General features: G+C 51.0%; 1 protein-coding gene across 10 annotated transcripts in view; it reads right to left on the bottom strand.

Annotated features, from left to right (window-relative positions):
* The window catches only part of AIFM3 (apoptosis inducing factor mitochondria associated 3), a 53761-nt gene that overhangs the window by 4522 nt on the left and 27882 nt on the right, over positions 1 to 21357 (bottom strand). For 3 of the 10 annotated variants that reach the window (XM_037375247.1, XM_037375251.1, XM_037375243.1), the window contains 16 exons: positions 21031 to 21075; positions 19642 to 19738; positions 17392 to 17504; positions 14580 to 14666; positions 13941 to 14032; positions 11876 to 12006; positions 10730 to 10845; positions 10356 to 10427; positions 9957 to 10020; positions 8936 to 9012; positions 8094 to 8211; positions 7420 to 7518; positions 6915 to 6990; positions 4971 to 5030; positions 1497 to 1601; positions 436 to 456 (listed from right to left, as the gene is read on the bottom strand). In XM_037375247.1, coding sequence (XP_037231144.1) covers positions 436 to 456; positions 1497 to 1601; positions 4971 to 5030; positions 6915 to 6990; positions 7420 to 7518; positions 8094 to 8211; positions 8936 to 9012; positions 9957 to 10020; positions 10356 to 10427; positions 10730 to 10845; positions 11876 to 12006; positions 13941 to 14032; positions 14580 to 14666; positions 17392 to 17504; positions 19642 to 19738; positions 21031 to 21075 — 1373 coding nt within the window. Of the gene's footprint in view, positions 1 to 435; positions 457 to 1496; positions 1602 to 4970; positions 5031 to 6914; positions 6991 to 7419; positions 7519 to 8093; positions 8212 to 8317; positions 8425 to 8935; positions 9013 to 9956; positions 10021 to 10355; positions 10428 to 10729; positions 10846 to 11875; positions 12007 to 13940; positions 14033 to 14579; positions 14667 to 17391; positions 17505 to 19641; positions 19739 to 21030; positions 21076 to 21357 lie in introns of those variants that run through there. The other 7 variants (XM_037375248.1, XM_037375244.1, XM_037375249.1 and 4 more) reach the window with 4 other exon arrangements.

Below are 21357 nucleotides of genomic sequence, written 5' to 3'. Positions count from 1 at the left end.
AATTGTCCAAAAACTCACATATGGATCCGCAATTCCATGTAAAACTGAGTTCAAACTATTTTTTTAACTTAAAACAAGCCCTTCTGGCATTCAGCTGAAAATTCAGGGAAAGCCACCAAACAGCAGGCGCCTTCCCATCTGAGTGATGTCCCAGCCCAAAGGCAGCTGCCTGCTCCCAGCAGATCTGTGCACCAGCACCCTGCAAAGGGGACACAGCAGCCATCCCGCCCACCCCCGGTGTGGCCCCTGTCACGCCCAGCCCCACCACCCAGCACTGTGGCATCGCACCCCTGCAGGGAGGGGCTGCAAAACAAGCACGCAGCCATAACCAGTGTCCTCACACTGGAATTAGGGACATGGTCCAAGCAGGGAGCTGGCTGTCCCTCCTGCCAGACCTTCACCCCCAGTGCACCCGGGACCCCAAATTGAACGTACTTGCCATGACGGACAAACAGCCTAAAAGGTACGAAAGCAGCAGGAGACAGAGAGAGAAAAGACATTCAAGTTTAGGCAGTCTGGCTTTCTCCAGGCTCACCAAACCCCACCATGGGGGCCAGCAGCTCCCCTCACAGCTGGGCTGCCCAGCAGATGCCACATCCCTCCCAGCGGAAAACCAGGCAGCCAGCAACCATTTCCTGATGTGCTGGAGATGATGGACACAGCCCTGCCCCAGTCACTGGTGGCTGGGTGGACACTCAGCATGCTCCCCATCCCAGGGATGCCCAGGGTGTCTGAGCTGGCTTGGGCTGCCTGGGTGCTAGGAGTGCTTTTCTCCCTGAGCTTTTGAAAAAGTCTGCTTTTATTCCAGATGTGGAAACACCCCAGGGACAGGAACCCACATTTCCCCCTCAGCTGTGACTCCCACTCTAAAGGCTCCTTCCCAGCTGTTATCACTTCTCTGGCGTTTGCCTTCCAGCACAGCATGTTCTGTCCTCCCTCTCTGCATGCAGGGATACATGCTCTCCTGTTGAAAGTCTTAAACACAAAGCAAAGGGAGAGAAATGCACTTTGCCTATGAGCTACACTCCAGTGAACCAAGAAGAGGCTGAGACACTGAGGGCCGGTGTCCTGGCACTGCAAGCTCTCCGGGCTTTGCTCTTGCAGAGAGTTGTGCACAGGCTGCACACTCAGCCTCTCTCTGTGGGTCCTCTCAACTGACGGGGTGCCCAGGGGCACCCCAGCATCAGGCAGTGCTGCCTTGGTGATGTGCCAGCACCTGGTGGCAGTGAGCACCACTGTCCCATCAAGTCTGTGCAAGGATTTGGATCCTGGTGTTTAAGATAAACCTCCTGTGTGCGGCCAGACCTGGAGGTGGTTGGGAGGCAGCACTGTGAGGATGGAGTGAGTGAGGCAGGAAGGGAGATACGAGAAGGGTATGGAGTGGGGAGCAGCAAGAAAGAGTTGCCCAATGTCCATCAGGGTCCTCCCTTGGGGTGTTCAGCCCTGCCCTGTACCCCACTGCTGCGCTTGACAGTTCCTGCAATACGTCTACTTACTCCACATCACGCTTTCGGATGCTCCTGCCAGCAGCCAGAACCTCAGCCACCTTGGATACAATAGGGTCGTAGTTCATGCTGGCCACAGCCACCACCTCATCGCTCCTAGGGCCAGGCAGAGCAGAGTGGTTAGGACAAGCCCAGGTGGCCACAGCTCCATCACCCAAAAAGCAACATGCTGGAGAGAAGCAGGAAGCAAAGATAAACACCCACTCCAGGGTCAGGACCCGTTCCAAGGCACGAGCACCATGGGGACTGCGCTAGTGGTGTGGGACAAGGGACAGGAGAGGGCTCAGAGCTGGCACTGCAGGCTGGTCCCACTGTTGCTCTAACCAACGCTCACATGCTGGCATGGTGAGCATCACTGGGGTGCCCAGGGCACAGAGACAGCATCTGTGGGATCTGTGGGAAAACATCAACAATGGTGGATCTGATGGTGGTTAAAAACCTAGACAACAGCAGGCATGCCCAATGGGTGCTGCCTTCCAGGCAGGCGATCCCTGCGCTGCTGCCCTGTACCGAGGAAGTGAAGAAGCGGGTGGTCAAGATTTCCCTGTGGGACACTCAGTTGTGCTGCTCCACATCTCATTCCTGATCCCCACCTCCAAGGGGGCAGAGAGTGCCCACCCCCAAGCTGCTTCACAGGCATGCTCCTCCCCAAAGCACTGGGACATCTGGGGTGTCCAATGCCAGAGTCCCATCAGCCCCAGTGACGAAACCCCTGTATCTATGGGATGTCCAGCAGTGCATCCCAGTCTGGCTGACCATCACCCACCAGGATGCTGGTGGCACAATGCAACCTCAAAGGCTGAATGGGAAACAAATGAAGCAGAAGGGAAGAGGATGCAAAAATGCTGGAGGAGCTTTGGCTAAAAGTCACAAGGCAAACAAGAAGGGGTCTTCTGCTTTGATGTTTGCAGAGACCAACGTGAGTGTAAATCCTCGAAGACTGAACCCAGGAGATGACTCACAAATAGATAACAGAATAGACAATGCAAAGATCAGAGAAGGTGCATAAGATATTAAACACTGGTGATGTTGTTGAGTAAGTTGCAGAGTAGAGGCACTCAGCAAATCAAGATTTGCTCTTCAATCCACTGCCAAAGAGCTCTGCGACCAACACAGCAAAGAGCAGCTGGGCGGAGGGGAGAGGTGGGGAGGCAGGGGGAACATATGCCTCATTCCTGGGAGGAAGAGAGCAGAGGCCATGTTTCAGAAGACATTTCATCTCTGTGGAGCCATGCTGAGCTCTGTGGAACAGCTGAAGTAATCTCTCGTAGCTGCCTCAAAAAGCCACAGGGTAACTCCATCTCAGAAGACTAACTATTTCAAAAGGCTCCGATTCCTAAATAAGCTCACTACAAATAAGGGAGAGCAAGTCAGAAACAGCGGCGGTCTGGCTTCCTCATCCCATGGGTGAGCACAGGCGTGCAGAGCAGACCAGGAGCCCAGAATCTTCTCTGGAACCACTAGAGCTTGTCCACAGCTTGGTTAGTCCATACCACCCAGACCCAGAGACGGGCCGACAGCAGCTCCAGCACCAGCTGCTGCTTCATGGGAGCAGTCACAGGAAGGGGGGAACTGCTGCACTGCCAGGAGCTGCAGAGCAAGACTTGGTTGCCATTGGAAATCCCATCTCAAGCATCCTTAGCTCACTGCAGAGATGTGTACCTACAGCAGAGGGGATTTCTGATAGCCTGCAGCTCTTCCATCCAGCAGGTGAGGTGAGCATAAGGAGTAACATACAGATGTTGACGGGCAATACATTCCCACTGGAAAGCAGGTGTCTGTGGCAGGCAGCGAGGGTAATTAACCACCCGAGAAGATTACAAAGCATGTATGTGTTCAGCTGAACTGCCTGCTGGGCTGTCACCTTTCAGAGCTGCTGCTGTGATTTAGAAAAGCTCTTCACTTTCTGAGCCTGCATCTTCTCTGCTGTCACACTTGACATCCTGCCTCATGTAAAGAAGGTCCTCCACCCTCCCCAGGACAGGATCCCATTCCCTAGGGGTGTAACTCCAATTATATGTGCAAGGACTCATGAGTTTTCTTTACAAAAGACAGCCAGCCTCCTCCCAAGATGCTTACAGCAGTACCTGAAGGCACTGCAGTGCAGATTTCCTCTTCTCCTGTTGTCCCAAGCTCAGAAACACAAACAGCCAATGATAACCCCATCCCAACATGAACCACAGTCTGGGGAGACCCTACAGGCATTTGTTTCCATCGCACAGGGCTTCAGCCTTGGCTACTTCACCATTGCTTGATGCTCAGCACACAACAGGGTCTGAGGCTTCACAAGTCCTGCGTGGCTCTGCACCAGCTTCACACCACACATCACAGTCTTGAAACTTCTGTGGTTTCCTCTGTGTTTGGTTTCCTGGGTACAGTCAGCTCCCAGCTGGGAAACACAAAGTGGTTGGAGAGACCTATCCATCAAAACCAGGGGGAGATGTGCTGTTCCAAGGGAATGAAAAACCAAGGGGTGTAAGGGAAAGGAAAGGGAGATGCAATCCCACCAGCTGCCCACCAACTCAGCCTCAAGCCCAGCCAGTGCCCGACACAACCAGCTGGGAAGGTGGATGCAGCCCAAACACTTCCATCAGCAAGACATAGGGTAGGTGGTCCTTCTGCAAAATAACTCATGGGGCACTGGTGAGCTGGAGCCTTATCCCATATCAGCAGTGCCTTTTAAACATTTCTTCTGACAGATGGGGAAGCCAGGAGGAACCCCTCTTATTTTTTCACAAGGTCTTCAGAGGAAACAGGAGTGCTCTTCCTGCACCTGGGATTTGGAGCCACCAAAAGTCTTGGTGTAAAGGCTGAGGGAAGATGGAGCACTGTGGACAAGCACTGTGTCTGCAGGGTCTTCCTTTCCTCTGGAGGGTGCAACGCAATGGAAGTAGGGCACCATGAAGAAGACAACCACAGCAACTTCCTGGATCTCCCAAGATCTCCAAGGTCCTAGGGGTGGGATGACCTTGGTCTATTTTGGCTGAGGTGCTGCAGTGAATGCAGTGTCCCATGAGGATATCTGCAGAGCACCATTCCATACACCTCCTGGCACAGGGCCTCACACTGACCCCTCCACAGCTCACACAGCTCTGAATGGGGATAAGTAAACAGCTTTCTTCAAACTCTGAGGAAAGAAGAGTGTTATTGTGAAAGTCAGTGCTGAGGACAGGCTCCAGGAGTGTGAACCACTAGCAATTCATGCAACAACCAAGACAGTGCGCACCAGAAGAGTCCAAACCATTGGGTGGGCACAGCAGAAGGAAGCAGGAGGGGATGGTCGATTTGGGACAGTGTCCTCAGTCCAAAAGCATTAGCACCAACTAGAAGAACTACCACCAAACAAGAAAAAGAACTGCTCCCGGTGGTGTCCCACCAAAGCCAAGATGGGGACTTGATTACAGTCAAGCAAAACATTGGGAGATGCACTGGCCAGCCCCTTGCCAGCCAGTGCTCCTCCAGTACCTCTGGCTCTCAGCGCGGGATGCCATCCTGGTACCCAGACACCATCTCCAGGAGCCTCTCCTGGATGGCAGAACAACACAGTGCTTAACAGCAGACCCCGGACGCCCACCCACTGGTGTGCTGCTGCCCACGGAGCCTGGCTTCCCTGCGCTGGGCAGTCTGCCTAGGCAGACACTGTGGCATGCTGAGCATCAGGCCACTGCACAGAACAGGGATTATGCACCTTGCTCACGGCTTTCCTTTTGAACAGACTCTACAGACACTCAATTAAAGCAATCTGACATTTCCTTTCTAATTAGGATTGGGACAAATAGCTAAATGCTCATGTATGGAAAGGAAGAATAGAGGTTTCAAAGAAGATTAGATGCTGGAAAGAAATGCATGTCAGTGCAGCTCGTGGATGCTCAGCCCCATCTTGCTGCATGTGCTGGACGCCAGGGACTGCTAGCAAGGCCAGGGGACCTGAGACGGGGCAATGCAATGGCTGCAGAGCGGCTTCGCAGGGGATGCAGCAGCAGAAGTGCACACAACTCTGCAAACCACTGCAGCAAACCCACCACAACCAGGTTTTTATCTTCCACTGTCTGACACTCACTGAGCAAACTGTGTATTTTAAAATGCCGCTTTGGCAGTTAAGTGATTTGAATGCATTTCAGAACCCTGGGGCGGGGGGGGTGGGGGTGGGGGTGGGTGGGGGGCGGGAGGGAGAGCCCTGTGGCTGCAGCTGTGGAAGGGGAATGTCCCCCTGCAGCAGCTCTGCCCAGCACAGGTGGTGCCTTGGCACAAACCCACCCTTGTAGGCAATTTTGGCCAAAGTGCCAGTGAGCTCAGAGGTGCATCCACATGCAAAGGGCCCCTGGGTCCTGGCAGATGCTGGAGCCTTAGCGCCTGCAGCAGGTTTTTATCTGGGGTACACAGGCACCAGGAGGAGGGTGAGCACTGGGGACCTGGCTGGCTTGCACCATGGGATGATAAAGCGAGCCCTGTGCCTCTGCAAGCCCGATGGATACATCTAATGCCAGGCTTCATCTGGGAGCAATGGGGGCAAGTGGCCACCCTCGGGGAGGGGGATGTGGAGGGGAGGCTGTGAGGGACATTGGGCAGGGGACAGAGGCACAGTGAGCCCTGGTAAGAAGATCTCTGCAGATCATCTCCCAGTCCCTGCCTGAACGCTGCTGCCAAGTAGTTCGATTGCTGAGCCAGGCAGACCTTCGCTTCCCTGGTTTCATTCTCCCCATCCTTAATATTAGAAAGCACTTCAAGAGATCCCCTCCATCTCCAGGTGTGAGGAGGCTCTGTGGCCATTGATTTCAAGATGGGATGGAACTAAGGCAACAAAAGAATAAACAGCCACAAATATTTCTGGGAGAAATTCACAGGGCATGGTCTTGCTGGTCTAAACAGCCAGCATGGCTCAAGAACAGCAGAGGCAACACACCCTGGGCTGTCAACACACCTCAGGAAAATATTCCCAGATAGTCTCCCAGCTCGGGGGAGAGCTTGGTTCAGGACAGGTATGATGAAAGCTCCTGAACTCTTGCTAACCTTCACCGCTTTTTTGAGCTTAATTTGTCAAACCAGAAGCAGAGACAGTGATGCTCCCAGTCCAGCCCTGGTCACAAATCATTAACACAGCAATGAGGTGGGGGAGGAAAGCTTTGATGGGAATTGCCAGCAACAAATTAATAGAAGCCATTATCTGCTCTCAGATAATACGTGAATAGACAAAGTGCTTACATCTGGCAGAGACATTAGGTCCAAACACCAGTTTAACTTGCTTTATGCTTAGCACATGGTTTCTCTAGGGCCTTTCATTAATGTCCTACAACCTCAGTGTCCAGAGAGGGACTGACTGACAGAAGCTCTGGCAAAAATATTTTCCAGCCTAGCGGAACAAGCTTGGACAAATGCTTGTGTAGGAACATGGAGAAGAGAAACACTTACTTGGTATAAAATGCAACAAACTTCAATTCATCTAAATCTCCCTGAATGACAACATCGTCGAATCCTTCCCCATGGCCTGGAACGCAGAGAAGAAGAAGTGGATTCAGCAACAATTCCCCTGGATCCAGCTCTAGCCCCTAAACCAGAGTGTTTCAGTCCAGAGCTACACGAAGAGCATCCTGCAGTCACCAAGAGACCAGCACCAGAAGATGAGGGTACCAAAGAGCACATCTCTTGTTCAGAGAAGTGCAAGTTCAGGGAGACTGTCTCTGTTCATGCTGGGCCATTCCTCGTGACCAAAGCCATTCCCCTGGCCATGCACCCCACGCCCATGAGCAGGCAGGATTTGGAGGAGATACCAATACCCTCAGGAGCCAGGAAGGGAAGCAAACCAAGGCAGAGGCTGGTGTGGAGGGTCCGCAGCAAAGGGGGCTGACTGTGGCCTCTCTACCACAGGACACCTCCACTGGCACAAACTCTACAGCAGACGTGGGGAACCCCTTACCTGCATATCGGATGCTCTTCCCGAACATAGCGGTCCACAAATACGGGACTGTGCTGATCTCCATGCCGTGGGCCAGCATGTTGAGCGCAGCTATACGGCCTGGAAAAGAGAAGCAGCAGAATAAGCAAGGAAGCTCCACGCTGGGGCAAGCGTTGTGGCCTGCCCTCAGGTCACAGTGCAGCGACATCTCTAGTCCCAGAGCAGAGGGAAACCAGGACTTGTGCTTAGGCTAAAAAAACAAACAGAGCAACAAGCACCAGCAAGGAAACACACTGCATCATCTGAGGCTGGGCTTGGGGTCCTCCCCAAGTTAGGACCTGTGCCCAAGCTAACACTAGGATGTGAGCTCCTAAGTGTCCCAGGGCAAGGAGATAAGGCTCCTGCAGCAACTGCAGATGCCAGGGAGTACACAGTGTTGTATAGGAAAGCCTGTCCTTGGGCACCTCTGTGTTTGTAACGAGGTGTTGTTAGGCCATGCACATCAAGAAGGCTGACAAACGAAATCGTATTGAACAGGATAAAATATACGTGCTTCAAAATGTTTAATGCAACTACCCTGTAGTTGACAGTTATCTCATTCTCTCACCAGAAGGCTCAGAAATTTCTTGGCGATCTAGAAAAGGCTCTTTTCACCAATTTGCTGTTGCAAAATGAAGGGACTGAAAAGCACCTACCGTGCATATGGGCCATCTGCCAGTGCGGGACATTCACTTTCTTGTTATTCCTCAAGGCCAGCGGGAACGTGACAGCATCACCAGCCGCAAAGACTCCGGGGACATTGGTTTGCATCATCTGCAGGGGGAAGCAGAAGTGTGTGTCAGTGGGGTTTGCACCCTACACGAACAGAAACAGGGAACTGCTCTAGAACTGTCACGGTCCCCAGAAACCCATGGACAACCTCTGCTTGGCTGCAGGACTCCCAGGTGGGATTTGATTTAGGATTCTTCACTTTCAAAGCAGACCATGCAGGCAGGGACCTGTATCATCCCTCTGCCGGTGGGTTACCTGGTAAAAAGAGACATGGGCTGGTGTCCTGGAGCCCCTCCTTAGAAGACTGGGGTCTGTCAGTGTTTGCAAATAGAGCTTGGCTTATTGCACGTATGAGCAACAAGCACAGGGGTGGGTGGCGAGGAGCCCAGCCTCCCCAACACACACCACCCATCAGCACCAACACTGCTCCCATTGGAGTCACAGCCGGTGGCGAGGAAGGAAGAGATCCTTTGGGATCCTTGAAAAGATGGATCTTTCTGCATTTCTTTCCCCAAAAATATCCATGCCGTTCCAGGACAGCTCAGAGCTAGACCCAAGCCACGGCATCCAGGGCTGGGATTTACAAACCCCTCACTTGCAGGGGGGTCCCAGGCACTCTGGTGTGATGCTCCCAGCATCTCAGCATCCTGGCAGATGAAAAGCCTGTGCAACAGCAGTTTGGAGCCCCAGAGAAGCTCATCTCGGAGGACAGCAGACTCAGCTCCTCCTGCTCTCCCCCCTGGCAGGAGCTGCCCCCCAGGCCCACCTTGTTGACCACAATGAAGCCTTTGGAGTCAATGTTGATGCCACTCTGCTTGAGAAAGCCTGTTGCTGGGACTGCACCTGCAGGAGAAAGCAAGGGCTGCAGCTGTGGTAGCTGGGTGTCCCCACAGCCCCAGGGGACTGACCCTGAGGCCAGCAGATCTCCCCCTGCCCAGGCCACCTGTCTGTCCCAGGGAAAGGCAGTGGGTTGCTCCCGGAGCAAGGAGCACCCTAAAGAGTCCCCACTACTCCCACTACATCACCCTCTACACCCCTTGGGTCCCTACCGCTCTCCGAGCCATCAGTGCACCGCTGTAATCTGCCCATCACCTTTTATGCTTGAAGATAATTTTCAATCCACTTCTTAAATTTGGGAGGGGGGCAGGGGGGGGTGGAAATAGTTAAAAGGGAGCCCTCAGAGTTCCAGAAAGGGCTCTTCTGCCTCCTTCACAACCTCTACCTTTTCTTCAGCTTTTATTTTCCTTTTTTGATCTTTTTTTTTCCTCTAGCCTTCACGAATCAGAGTAGTCAACAGAACAACAAAAGCAGATTAAGCTAATTTTGTGACTCTTCTGGTCCACAACATTTTTAAAAGTTCGAAAGTGAGAAAGGGATCTTTTTTTCCCCAAATGTAAAGGAGAAAACCACCCTCTTCTATGGCAGTGGCAGCAATTTAAAAAAAAAAACAAACAACCAAAAATAAAAAAAAAAACCCAACCAAACAAAAAAACAGGAAAAAAATCACACTGGGGAGGATTTAAAAAAAAAACAACTTGAGAGGAAGAAATTGATTTGAATGGGTTTTTTTTCTGAAAAAATCAAAACCATTACTATTTTCCAAATATATTTTCGGTTGCATTTTGGGGTGAGGGCTCTAGAAAGGCCTTTTTCAGCTTTGCTACGCAGACTCATGTGTGACAACCAAGCAGGGGTGGCACATCAGCACTAGCACCTCAAGCTACCTGGCCCCGGGGACGCATCGGTGCCACGTCCCCACGCTCTGCACCGCCGCGGCAGCCCCTTACCGACACCCACGACACACACGTCGGCCCGCAGGACCTTCCCGCTCTTCAGCACCACCTCCTTCAGCTGCGTGAGACACAGGGGGGCATCAGTGTTATTTCAGGGACAAACCCCCCCGACACCCCGCCTCGGCAGCAAGCCGCGCTGGAGCTCGAGTCATTGCTGCCATGCCGGTTGCCTGTAACTCCTTATGCAGGCAGGAGGAGGAGGGTGGGAGCCATGAAACCACCGCACACTGCCTGGAGTGCCTTGCTCCTGGGAGCTCCTGGGTTTGCCAAGTCCAGGAATTTAAATTTCAGGAGCTAGGAAAGAGTGGAGGGCAAAACCCCGGCGGTGAAGGGAATGGCAGCCTGGGGGGATGCTGCGGTGGTGCCCCTGGGGAGCCTCTGCCCACACCCTACCTTGCCCTCCTGCTCCCGCAGCTCCGACACCTCTGTCTGCATGTAGAACTTCACCCTGTTGCTCTCGAACATCTGGAGGGGGGACATGGGACAGAGCAGGGGACATCAGGACCCTGAACCATCCCTGCTCCTGGTGTCCCTGTGCCCCCTGCACTGCCCTGCCTACCCTCTGGGCTTGACTCCAGCAGAAGGTGAGTCCCAGTACACGGACCACGAGTGGGAAGACGCAGCCCATTCTTTCTTTCTAGTGAATGCTACCATCACAGCTTAGTCAATAAATGCCCAGTAACAAATGAATTAGCGCATTAAGCGAAACAAGCAGACCCCCCCACTCTGTCACCTAAACCACTTCCCAGATGGAAAAGAGAGGTCACCTTCATGACAGCGCGGCCAACCCTCTCCCCAAAGAACTTCTTGAAGGGGACTTCCTCCAGCTCCACCAGGGACACTGAGTGGGCCCTCTCCGCGAGGTAGGCAGCCACCTCCATCCCTGGGGAACAGAAGCATCTCTACTGGGAGATCTGGGGTGCCACCAGACCTGGTGGCCGCAAGGGGCCACACCATTTCAGGGAGATTTATGATTTATGGCAATTTGTTCTTAGATGCAGGTTTCAAAGACTGAAAGGAGGAATCAGCCCTGACAAAGTCCCAAAGTGCCCAGGAAGCCGTAGCACTTGGAGCAGTGGACCTCAGATGAGGGAAACCTTCCTCTTACATCTGGGACTGTCTCAGCAGAGGTAATGAGCTGTGGGCTGAAACCAGCCCTTGTGACCAGCTATCTTCTTTGATCTGAATGGGAGAATTTTGGTGCTAGCAAGTGCATGGGAACCTTCACCAAGACACTTTCTATCTATGGGGTTTGTTTTGGAAATGGATCTTTTCAATGACCTGCATTTTGCAGCTGCCCCCCAACACCACATGCTTTTCTGTAGATGGGATTGATTGAACGATTAAACCAGGATTTATTTTTTTTAAAAAAAGAAGAAAAACAGATACCAACATTTTATAATAAATTCCCTGACTAATAACCATTTGAGCTTAAGGCTTGCAGGCCCACAATAATTTTGTTAGAAGAATATAAAGCAAAAAGAATGACCATCAAAGAAACTCTAAGATTTTTCCTGTGTATTTTAAAAATTCACCACCCTGCTAAAAAGGGAAATAAACCCACAGGCTTTCACCTACGAACAAGACCCTCCCAATTGAAGCCAAATCTAGGCACAATGGATTTAAAACCACCCAAGCACCAGTACTCAACTTGCTGTACGTTTTTCAGACTGGGACAGCAATATCTGTGTCCATGCAAGCTTAACAGCTCAGCCTCTTCAGTAAAATCAATTTCTTTAGCAAGAAGATGTCCTTATCACCCACCCTGGAGCTGGAGGCTGGACTACCCCAAGGTACACTTTGGTAGGGGGGTTACCTCTAAGCAGGCAGTGAAAAACTGGGCAAGGGACTGGGATAATCTGCAGGAAGATGTGGACAGCTGAGATGTGGACACCCGCAGAATGAGCACTCACCCAGGAAGGATGCTCCCACGATAACCACATTCTTGCTCGTGGCCAGCTTCACGACACGGTTGGCATCTTCAGGTGTTCGGATGTTGAAAACATTTTCTACCTCCTTGCCTTTGCAGCTGAGAGCTTTGGGCCTGAAAAAACATGTTGAGGGTGAACAGGTACTTTTCTTAACCCTGTGGTGGCAACTGGGACCACAGACCCCCTTTCCTGGGCTCCAGCAGCACCTCAGCCTTTCCTTTTTTCACTTTTCTCTTCGCTGGAGACATAACGTGGAAAAACCCAAATGTTGGTGCACAATAGCCAGAGCACAGCCACAAACAGCAGCACAGCAGGGTCTGCTCGGTGGCCAACCCCAACCCCATCCATGCACCAAAGTACCCATGGGCCTGAGCTCCCTTCTGGAGCAACACAGCACAGTGCAGGACAGGTACTGCTTTGCAAGCTTGTGCTTAACTGCTGGCATGTTGTAAAATTTTCAGAAGCTTAATGGGACACAGAAAACTCACTCCATCCTCCAGCAGATGCTTTGGAGCCATTTGGACTTTCATAAACCTTCGGAGATGCAGGTTCTACTACCTGTTCCTAAGGGCATGCTGTACCAGTTTAATCATCTCCTCCCCAGGCACTTACTGGAGCCTATGTATTATTAAATATCTGGCCCCTGCATACCCAGCTCACATCTGGAAATAGGACAGATTAGCCTAAATAATTTAGGTACCTCAAAAACATTTACTCAGTGTTCCTGGAGATTGTGCATAAGGATTTTGAAATTATTGCCAAAGGCTTAATCCTCTTTTGAACCTAATTCAGGTGGCTGGTGCAGATGGTATTTTGGCTGTGGCACTGCACACCCCAGCACCAGCAGTTATCACTGGTGGGGCTGTTGCTGTTATAAGTGGCACACAGGGTTGCAAAGGGATTGTTCTACAACATCCCTTCCCCAGATGATAAATTTTGCCAGGGCTGCATTCCTCCTACTTCATTTTGTGCCTTGGTGTTAGAGCCCAAGGAAAGGGAACAAGGATGCCTCATTTTAAAGTGCCAGTGTTGACAAATCTGCTATTGAAAACAAACCGACCCACTGCTTCCAGGGTGCTAGGGATGATGCCAATCTCAGGTGATGCTCTGTGCCCCAGCAGCAGCTGTGTGGAGCAGGACAGGCACATTGCTACTGCCTTTCCCTAGGGCTGGACCAGGTTTCAGTCTTGAAAACTTCCCTCCTGGAAGCAAGCCTCACAAAGGGATCTGTTAGGTTGGGTCAACAGCAACACCTTAAGGCTGCAACAGAGAAATATTAAGCTTTCATTGTTGAGAAAGATCTTAAAAGGTTGGCAGGAAATGAAAGATGGAAATTTGGATGGATGAATTATCAGATTGTCAGGGTTGAGTATTATTGAGGGGTGAAAAGAAGAGCAGTGTGGCAACAATTCAGACTATTTTGGAGACTTTTGTTAAAACAAGTATGTTCAAGGCCCTGGGCATTAATTTCCATATCCTAAGATGATGAACACCTTGGGAATTTCCCGAGTCTCTCCCACACAGTCTCAAGCCAGCCCCCAGGGAACAGCGCAGCAATAGGGTGCTGCTGGCAAATTAACTCCACCTTTTCAAATCTCAGTTTTCTATCAATATCTTTAACATCAAACAGTCCATGCATCCCGACTGCTTTTTGTTAACACCCTTTTGACCTTGATGCTGACCATGAAACACCCCAGGTAGCAAATCCTGCAGCCGTCCTGCCAGCTCCTATGTCTGATGGATACCTGCTTTCTGGATGACTCTTGAATGATGCTGAGGCTTTCCAGCTTTGGCTGAGCAGACACACTTAGCACAGTTTTATAGATATATATGGCACAGATATAGACAGATATAGATATAGACTGATAAAGGTATATACAGATGTATCTAATAGGTGTTCTTTGCCTTTTCGGCAAACACCATTGCAAACAAATCCAGTGTCTGAATTCAACTGCCATATTTGACTCTTTATCCCCAGGCACAAGCTCTTCACATTCTCAGGCAAAATAGTTCCTCTTGATCTTTAAAATGTTTGTTCATAGCTTACGTGTTCCCAGTCGCTATCAGCAACTTGTTGTATTCCATCTTAAATCCATCCTTGAACACAGCTGTCTTGTTCTTGATATCCACAGCCGCAACCTGAAATCATTCCTAGATAACGTTAAGGGATGAAATCCCAGACGTTCACCGAGCTCCCAGCCCAACCAACTTGTCTGTTAGGTTTTAGCTCCTTGCGTTTCTGTCCACAGCTTAGCCAACCCAGAGCTTGGGTGTTCCTAGTTGCCTTTTCACAAACCCTTGAAGATCTCCCAGTATAAATAAAATAATGAGGAGAAATGTTTAAACCATTATTGTCTGCACTGCTTGCCAGCTCATCATCCTAATCAGAGGCCAACTGGTCACTCCAGATCCACATGAGGATGCTCACAAATGGCAGGTAAGAAATGACAATTTGCACAGGGATTCCTTCCTGCCACAGGAGGAATTGCATTAACTGTGGTTTTGAACAAACACCAGCAACCTGCATGCTGCAGCACAAACCAGAGGGGCTGGGGGAGCCGCATGGTTTCTGCAATGGCATCCAGTAAGCCAAGAACAGAAAGAGCTGCCACAACGGCTAAACACTGCCTCTGCGTACTAGCACTTGCAGGAGACAGCCTGCAAGTATACACAGGTCTCTCCTTACCTGCATTTCAGTTAAGACTTCGATGTCATAGGTTCGGAAGAACTCCTTGGGGCGCAGGGTGATCTGCTCTGGGTGGGAATCCATTGACTGCAAAAAAAGCCATTTTTTTTGCCAACCGCTGTTGTTTGAACAGGAGAATGAAGAAATGCCTGTCACCAACACAAGCCAGCGGTAGTCTGAAGTCAGTCCTTACAGCATGGGTTAAGAGAGTTGCCCTACAGGAGCTGGAATCAAAGCCTGTTCAAGTCAAAGTCATCACAAGACACTGGACTGGGCTCTGGTTCCTTCTCTGCCTGCTCAGCATGGGGCTGGTGCTCACCGGCTAAGGCAGGACCACAGTGAGTGCTTCGGAGTGTCTGCAAAGCAGCTGTACCTGCAGCTCCTCATAACACACACAATTTCATAGGAGCAAAAGAAAAGCCATGTCATTTGGAAAGCAATCAGTTGCCAGGGGAAATGGAAGCTAAAAGAGCAACAAGAACAATCAGCGTTAACACAGCAAGGGCAACACTTTCAAAAGCACCCAAGTTAACGCAGCACAAGTTCCCTCAAAGGCTGATGCAGGGGCATGCGGCCCATATCTGCTCATCTTTAGCTGCAAGATAAAGGTTCTTGCTCTTCCCAGCCTTCCCTGGTCATTTGGGTGAGACCTACATCATCTTTACATGCAAGGTTGACCTCACATTTGACCCCAAGTTCATCTGTCCTCCTAAACCTGTGCACACAAGCTCAGACATAGGCTGAGGACAAGCTGAGCATCAAGTGACCTGTGTGCAGACTGCTGCATGCTCCGTGCCTGCAGTACAGCAGGGACAGGCATGGCCACATGCATGCCACGGTCAAGCCCTACAACATATCACACTGCACTGAGCAAACAGCAACACCCACCCGTGCCACACAGGCATAGCACTCGGGCTTGACACAAGGGGGACAGGGGTTGCAGGAATCAAGGGCTTCACCAACTGCCCCTGGGGATGGATGTGCAAGGTCCTTCTCGGCGGAGGAGGCTCAGTCAGGGTCTGGGATGAGCCTTGCAGGACACTCCCTTAGCGTGACTTCAGATAATGCTGTGCTCAGAAGAGACTCATGCCTTAGGACTGAAGGCACATGCAGAGCCATACAGGTTTTACTGCAAATTCTTTAAACACCCAACATTTACAGAGAGGAATGTCCGACTCCACGGCTTGGAAGCGGCGGCCCCCACATCAGCGCACAGGGAGGGCAGCGCAGAGCAGTACACAACCACCACGGGTTTGGCTGCTGCTCAGTGCTCCAGCTATGATAATGGAGACATTGCAGCACACCAGGGAGCGGGTCATGGTCCAAAGAGGACAAAGAGGAACAGTCCAGCAGGACCTCGGGACAGATGGAGAACACGTGAACAGGTGTTCAGCAAGGCAGAGGAAGCGCAAAGCTGCAGTTTCAGGAGGCAAGAAGTCTGCTGCTTACAGCTTTGTGTGCTCCTCCTCTAATGACTGTTTCCAGGGTTAGTCCCACTCACAATATAAATAAGAAAATTCGCCTTTTTTTCTAGCCTGTTCCCAAAAATTCTGCCTTCTCTTCCATGGGCTTTGTGCACCTTTTAAAAGCAACTACAGCCAGAGGTGATTAGTGGAGGTTTAACAAACCACACATAACATCTCTGGCTTGTTATTATTTAACAGAGTGGAAAAGGCAGTCTAAGACTCACACGGCAGAGGTAAGTGTTTCGGAGAGCTGCCTGGCTGGGACAGGGACTGCAAGCTTCTCCAAGCTCCCCAGCACAACCTCTGTGACTCTTGGATGTAGGTTTCAGCCAGCTGCTCCTCACCCCAACTTCAAGCAGGTCTTGTCCAAGCACAGAAATGACTTGAACACTCTCAAAAAGCTGCATGTATACTTGCCTTCCTTTGAAAATCGCTTTGCCTTGGGACTGGAAGCAGAGTTAGGTGCTGCGATTGTAAAGTACCAGCCCCCATATATAAGCATCCCTGACATAAAGGGGAATACATATATCACCTGTTCTTATGTTATCCCCAAGCTTCAAGATTAAATGCTGCTGTCCAACCTGAGTTGCTGTTTGGTGTCAAGTAAGGGTCAGGGGTCAGCAATAAAAAACGTTATTAGAAGATCATCCTGTGTCTACAAATTGGAATGCAAAATGGGCTGTGTACCAGAAAAGGTGATCTTTGCACTGAGATCAAGTTACCGAGTTGTGATTATGACCGATAATCATAGTAATTATGGCATGGAGCATCACTGGGCAGTAAGAACCATGCACTAATAAAAAAGCTGGTAGACAATACAGTTTGTTCACATGCCCCATTTCATTGCCCTAAAGATTTTGATCCAGAAACATAACAGGAAGGTATGAGCTGGCCAAGACAGCTATTGCTAGATGTATGAAGAATCACAGAATCATAGAATGATTTGGGTTGGAAAGGACCATAAAGACCATCGAGTTCCAGCCCCCTGCCCCGGGCAGGGACACCCCCCCCAGCCCAGGCTGCTCCCAGCCCCGTCCAGCCTGGCCTTGAGCCCAGCCAGGGATGGGGCACCCACAGCTGCCCTGGGCAGCCTGGGCCAGCGCCTCGCCACCCTCACAGGGAGGAACGCCCTTGTTTCTGTGCTGGAGTGCTCTTAGTTCAGAGTTTGAACGACTCCTCTGTTGTGTTTCATATTTCAGTCATCAACAGAAAAGAAAATTCAAGGGAAAACAGAGACAGGACAATTAAGGAACAAACGTGCCTCTGCAATGAGTAACAATGGGGAAAGGTCCTAGAGCAAATTTTAAAACAGGGGAGGAATGTGACATACCCAAAGTGATACAAACCTTACTGAGCTTTGGTCTGTCATAGGGCAAGTGTCTGTCCATCGTGCACATCACAATCCTGTCCGAGAAACCCTCCTGGCGCAAGGTCTCTGCACACACCAGTCCAGCTGCCCCTAAAGGAGAAGGAAGACCAGCCGCAGCCATGTGTATGGGGCATTTCAAGGTCTGCACACTTGGCTCCTAAAACCCACCAGGCAGGGCTGACTCCAAAATCACAATCTCTGCTAGCCCTGGCCTTACTTTTACAGCCCTTCCCAAGCCAAGCAGCTTGCATGGGAAGCCAGCTGGGGTGGGCGCACCAGGCAGCAGGAGGGACCCTCTGTCTGTGGGGCATGACACCAAGACCCTGCGGGACTTGCCTGTCCTTAACTCACACAACCCACAAAGGGCACACCTGAGGAGTGCTGCCAATGCCTACACACCTCTCACAAGCTCAGGGGCACGGGCAGCCACTCAGACCCTTGCACTCCTCTAGTCAGGGAAGGGTCTCACAGTTTCCCCCCTGCACACTCGACCACCTCCTGGTGAATTTACAGCCAAACATGGAGGGCAGGGAGTCCTTCATGGCTGAAGTGTTGGTTGCGTGCTTCACTGTAGAGTATTTTGCATGCAATTTCTTTGAGGTTTTTTTTTTGTTTGCTTGGTTTTAACCACAAAAAAAAGGATAAATCAAACAAGAATCTGTCTTGGGGCATGCTGCGTCCCTGCAACCAGGCAGCCTGATGGGCATGTCTCTTCTTCCCTGGCCAGACTGGTGCAATTTGAGAGCTCAAGTGAGAAGTCCTGAGCCTCTTCTCAACGAAGGAAGCCCTGCTCAATGATGAATGTTTTCAGGGCCACAGTTTCTGTGATATCAATAAAGAAGATGGACCTGGACAGTAGCATGGTTTGGTCTGTCAGCAAAATGTTCCTGTTGGTGGAGGAGGGGGACAGTGGAAGAAGAGACAGGTGGGTTGACATCCTGTGCATGCTGCCTGGGGCATTCTGAGCCAGGACTGATGCTGCACAGATGCCAGGATAGACCTCACATGAGGAAGGGGCTGTGGACACTTGCGCTTCAGCTCTGTGGATCTTGGTCCTTGATGCAGGGCTGGATATGTAGTCTCTTCCCAACACCTCTTCCTCACAACCCCAGCTTTGAAATCTCCTTTCCCATCCACCAGACCAGATCTTGGTCTTCAATAGACTGCTAAATTTAGCTGGTCCAGCCTGAGAAAGTTCCTTCAGCAATGGCTAACATTGCCTATGGCGTGACCTTGCTGAGGATTTTGATGACTGTCCAGCCCTGCTGAACACTAGGACGGATCAGCTGACCTCAGGGAGCAAGAGTGTCACACTCTGGCTTTCAGTCAACAAACAGCAGGGGCACAAGGAAGGGAAAAAATGTTACCCAGCAGCAAGGGAAAAGCCAGCCAGGCTGGTTTTCCCCCCTGCTTAGGCTGTGAGCTGCAACTTATATGGCAGGAGCAAGAGATAGCAGTGTGCTCCCCATCTCCACAACTTAGATCTGGTGACCTGAGGGCTTTAATCAAGTATGAACACATGTGCCAAGAGCAGCCATTCCCTCCAAGTCCCATGTCCAACACCAGACGGCTTGTGTCTTCCTCCCACCCTCCATTTCACCACCACATGGTCCAGCCTGGCATCCAACCCATTCCAGAAACAGGCAGACTTGGTAGATGGGATTCACTCCATCAGGCTTTCTACAAAAAATGCATTACACAAATGGATCTGGGACAAGAGATAAGAAAAGATAGGTTGGCAGTTTTGCTATTTCATGCAGGGATTTAATATTTTCTGGAAAAAATGGAAGAGTTTATGCTCAAAGAAGCACCTTGAGGTAAGAACTTTGGAGCTGCAGGCAGCTGCAAGGGGATGAGATAGAGATGTGCAGGCTCCAAGAAGAAAAGGTATATTCACATCACAAGACTGAGAGGACTTTACACTTATCAGTTGTGGAAATCAGGGGTTACTGATCTATCTGGGGAGGGTGTAGAGGGAAGAAGGTTCAGGGTACCCACTGCAAAGGACTGTGACAGGGAACTACAAATCCCCAAAGACCAGAGGTACAGGTCACCTTTGGACCATCAGTGTGTAGGACAAGGCTCAGGAAGATCCTCTGGTCTGACCCTTTGCACAGGGAGGGACACAGGAGGGGTGACAGAAGGTGCACAGCACACAGACACCCTGCTTTCTGCACACTCGCCTGGGACAGGACACATGGCAATGCCAGCACATGCCACCCAATACCTGCACCGATGATCAGCACGTTGGTACTGCTCAGGTTATAGTTACTCAAGGAGATGCACTTTGCCATCATCTTTGTCCTCCTCTGTGTCTGAAGAGCCTATGCCAACAACAACAAGAAGAAAAGTCATTATTTTTTCTCAGCTTTAACCTGGGTAGCCAGGCAGGAATGGGCACAACTACACTACTGTCATAAACCAGCTTGGATAGAAAGGGAACAACTGCACCCTTGTGCCCAACAAGGACCCCAAACCCACGCTCAACCAAATACCTCTCCACCATCCAGTCCACCACCCCCTTACAAGGTGCAAAAGAAAAATAAATCCATTGTCTTCTGCAAACTCATCCAGGTACACAGAGCTGGGAAAAAAATGAAAAAAGCAGCTCAGGTGTGTCATTGCGCAACTCTGCAACCAACAGGTGAGATGGAAATGCATAAGTCCCATCAGGAACTTCATCCTGCACCTGAGCAAAGCCTGTATATCTCTGATACCCAAAGAAGCTGATGGACTTGTCCAACCAACCAGAGCACACCCGAGGACATATGCTGTTGTAGGTCTGCTGCACAGACCCCCTGTCACCAGGCATCTGAGGCCAAAATCTGTTTCTGGTAGAGGGAACAGGCTCAACCCTTTTTATCATATTCCACCCTAATCAGCTGGAGTAGAAGTTCTGCCATTCAGGTGACCTCTCTGGATCTAAACCAAGTGCTGTAAGGGTCTAGCTGGCTCTGAGCCACTGAATTCACACACACATACAGGCAAATGTGCATCAGAAGGCAGCTCTTCATGGAAAGAAAGATGGCAGTGGCCTGAATGGGCCTCATTCTGCATGCTGCCTGGGGGGATGAGAGCCCTCCCTGCCCATGCACCAGGTTCCTCTCCAGCAAAGAGCTGATGTCTGGGCTCAAGACGAAGCACAACAACCTCTGTCATCGCTGTGCCACATTCAGACCCAACAGACAAGGTCAGAAGGCTGGTGGAAGAGACCTGTTTCCATGGGCCAGCTGAATGAAAAGTTGCTGTGAGCTTAAGGAAACATAGGACAAGTTCAGGACAAACAGCTAGTAAGACCTGAATCCATGGACACCCCAGCTCAGGTGTGTGGCAGCTGCAGGGAGGCTGGGGTGCATGAGCAGGGCAGGAGGGGAACACAACACCTCTGCCCTGCTCCACTTGTGCCTCTCTACAGACTTTGGGCTGTTGCTTGAGACAGGACTAGGCCAGGCCGACCTTTGGTTTACCCGTGTTGGATGCTCACACATCACTGTTCAGGCACTGCTGCCCCTATCAGAGAACCAAAAGAAAAGCATTTCCCCACCCCCAACCCCATGCACACAGAGCAAAACACAAAAGCATGGGCCTTGATTTTGGGATGCCAGTGGTCCCTCACCTGCTTGCTTGCTCGGATGTACACCTTCTCCTTCTCAATCTTCACCTAAGGGTGACAGGAGAGCAGCGTTTTGTAGGACAGTGAGAGTCTCTGGCGTGCAGAGGTTGATTACACCCTCTGCAACTAATGAACAGGTCTCACCAGGTCTCCTGCAAGAGTGGCCCAGGCGGCAGAGCTCACCCCAGCTGAACACTGATGGTCAATGTAAAACCTGATTTCTCTCTCAGGCTTATGGCTGGTTTCTCAGTCCCACCCCACTCCTGCTCAAGAGACCTCCGAGCGCGCACCTCCACTGTCAGGCTCCCAGGAGGCATTCGATGCCTGTGA

The sequence above is a fragment of the Falco rusticolus genome, chromosome 1 (genome assembly GCF_015220075.1).
Source record: "Falco rusticolus isolate bFalRus1 chromosome 1, bFalRus1.pri, whole genome shotgun sequence".
Classification (NCBI taxonomy): domain Eukaryota; kingdom Metazoa; phylum Chordata; class Aves; order Falconiformes; family Falconidae; genus Falco; species Falco rusticolus.
Note: the sequence above shows the minus strand (reverse complement) of the source record. Positions and strands in the feature narration are given on the sequence as shown.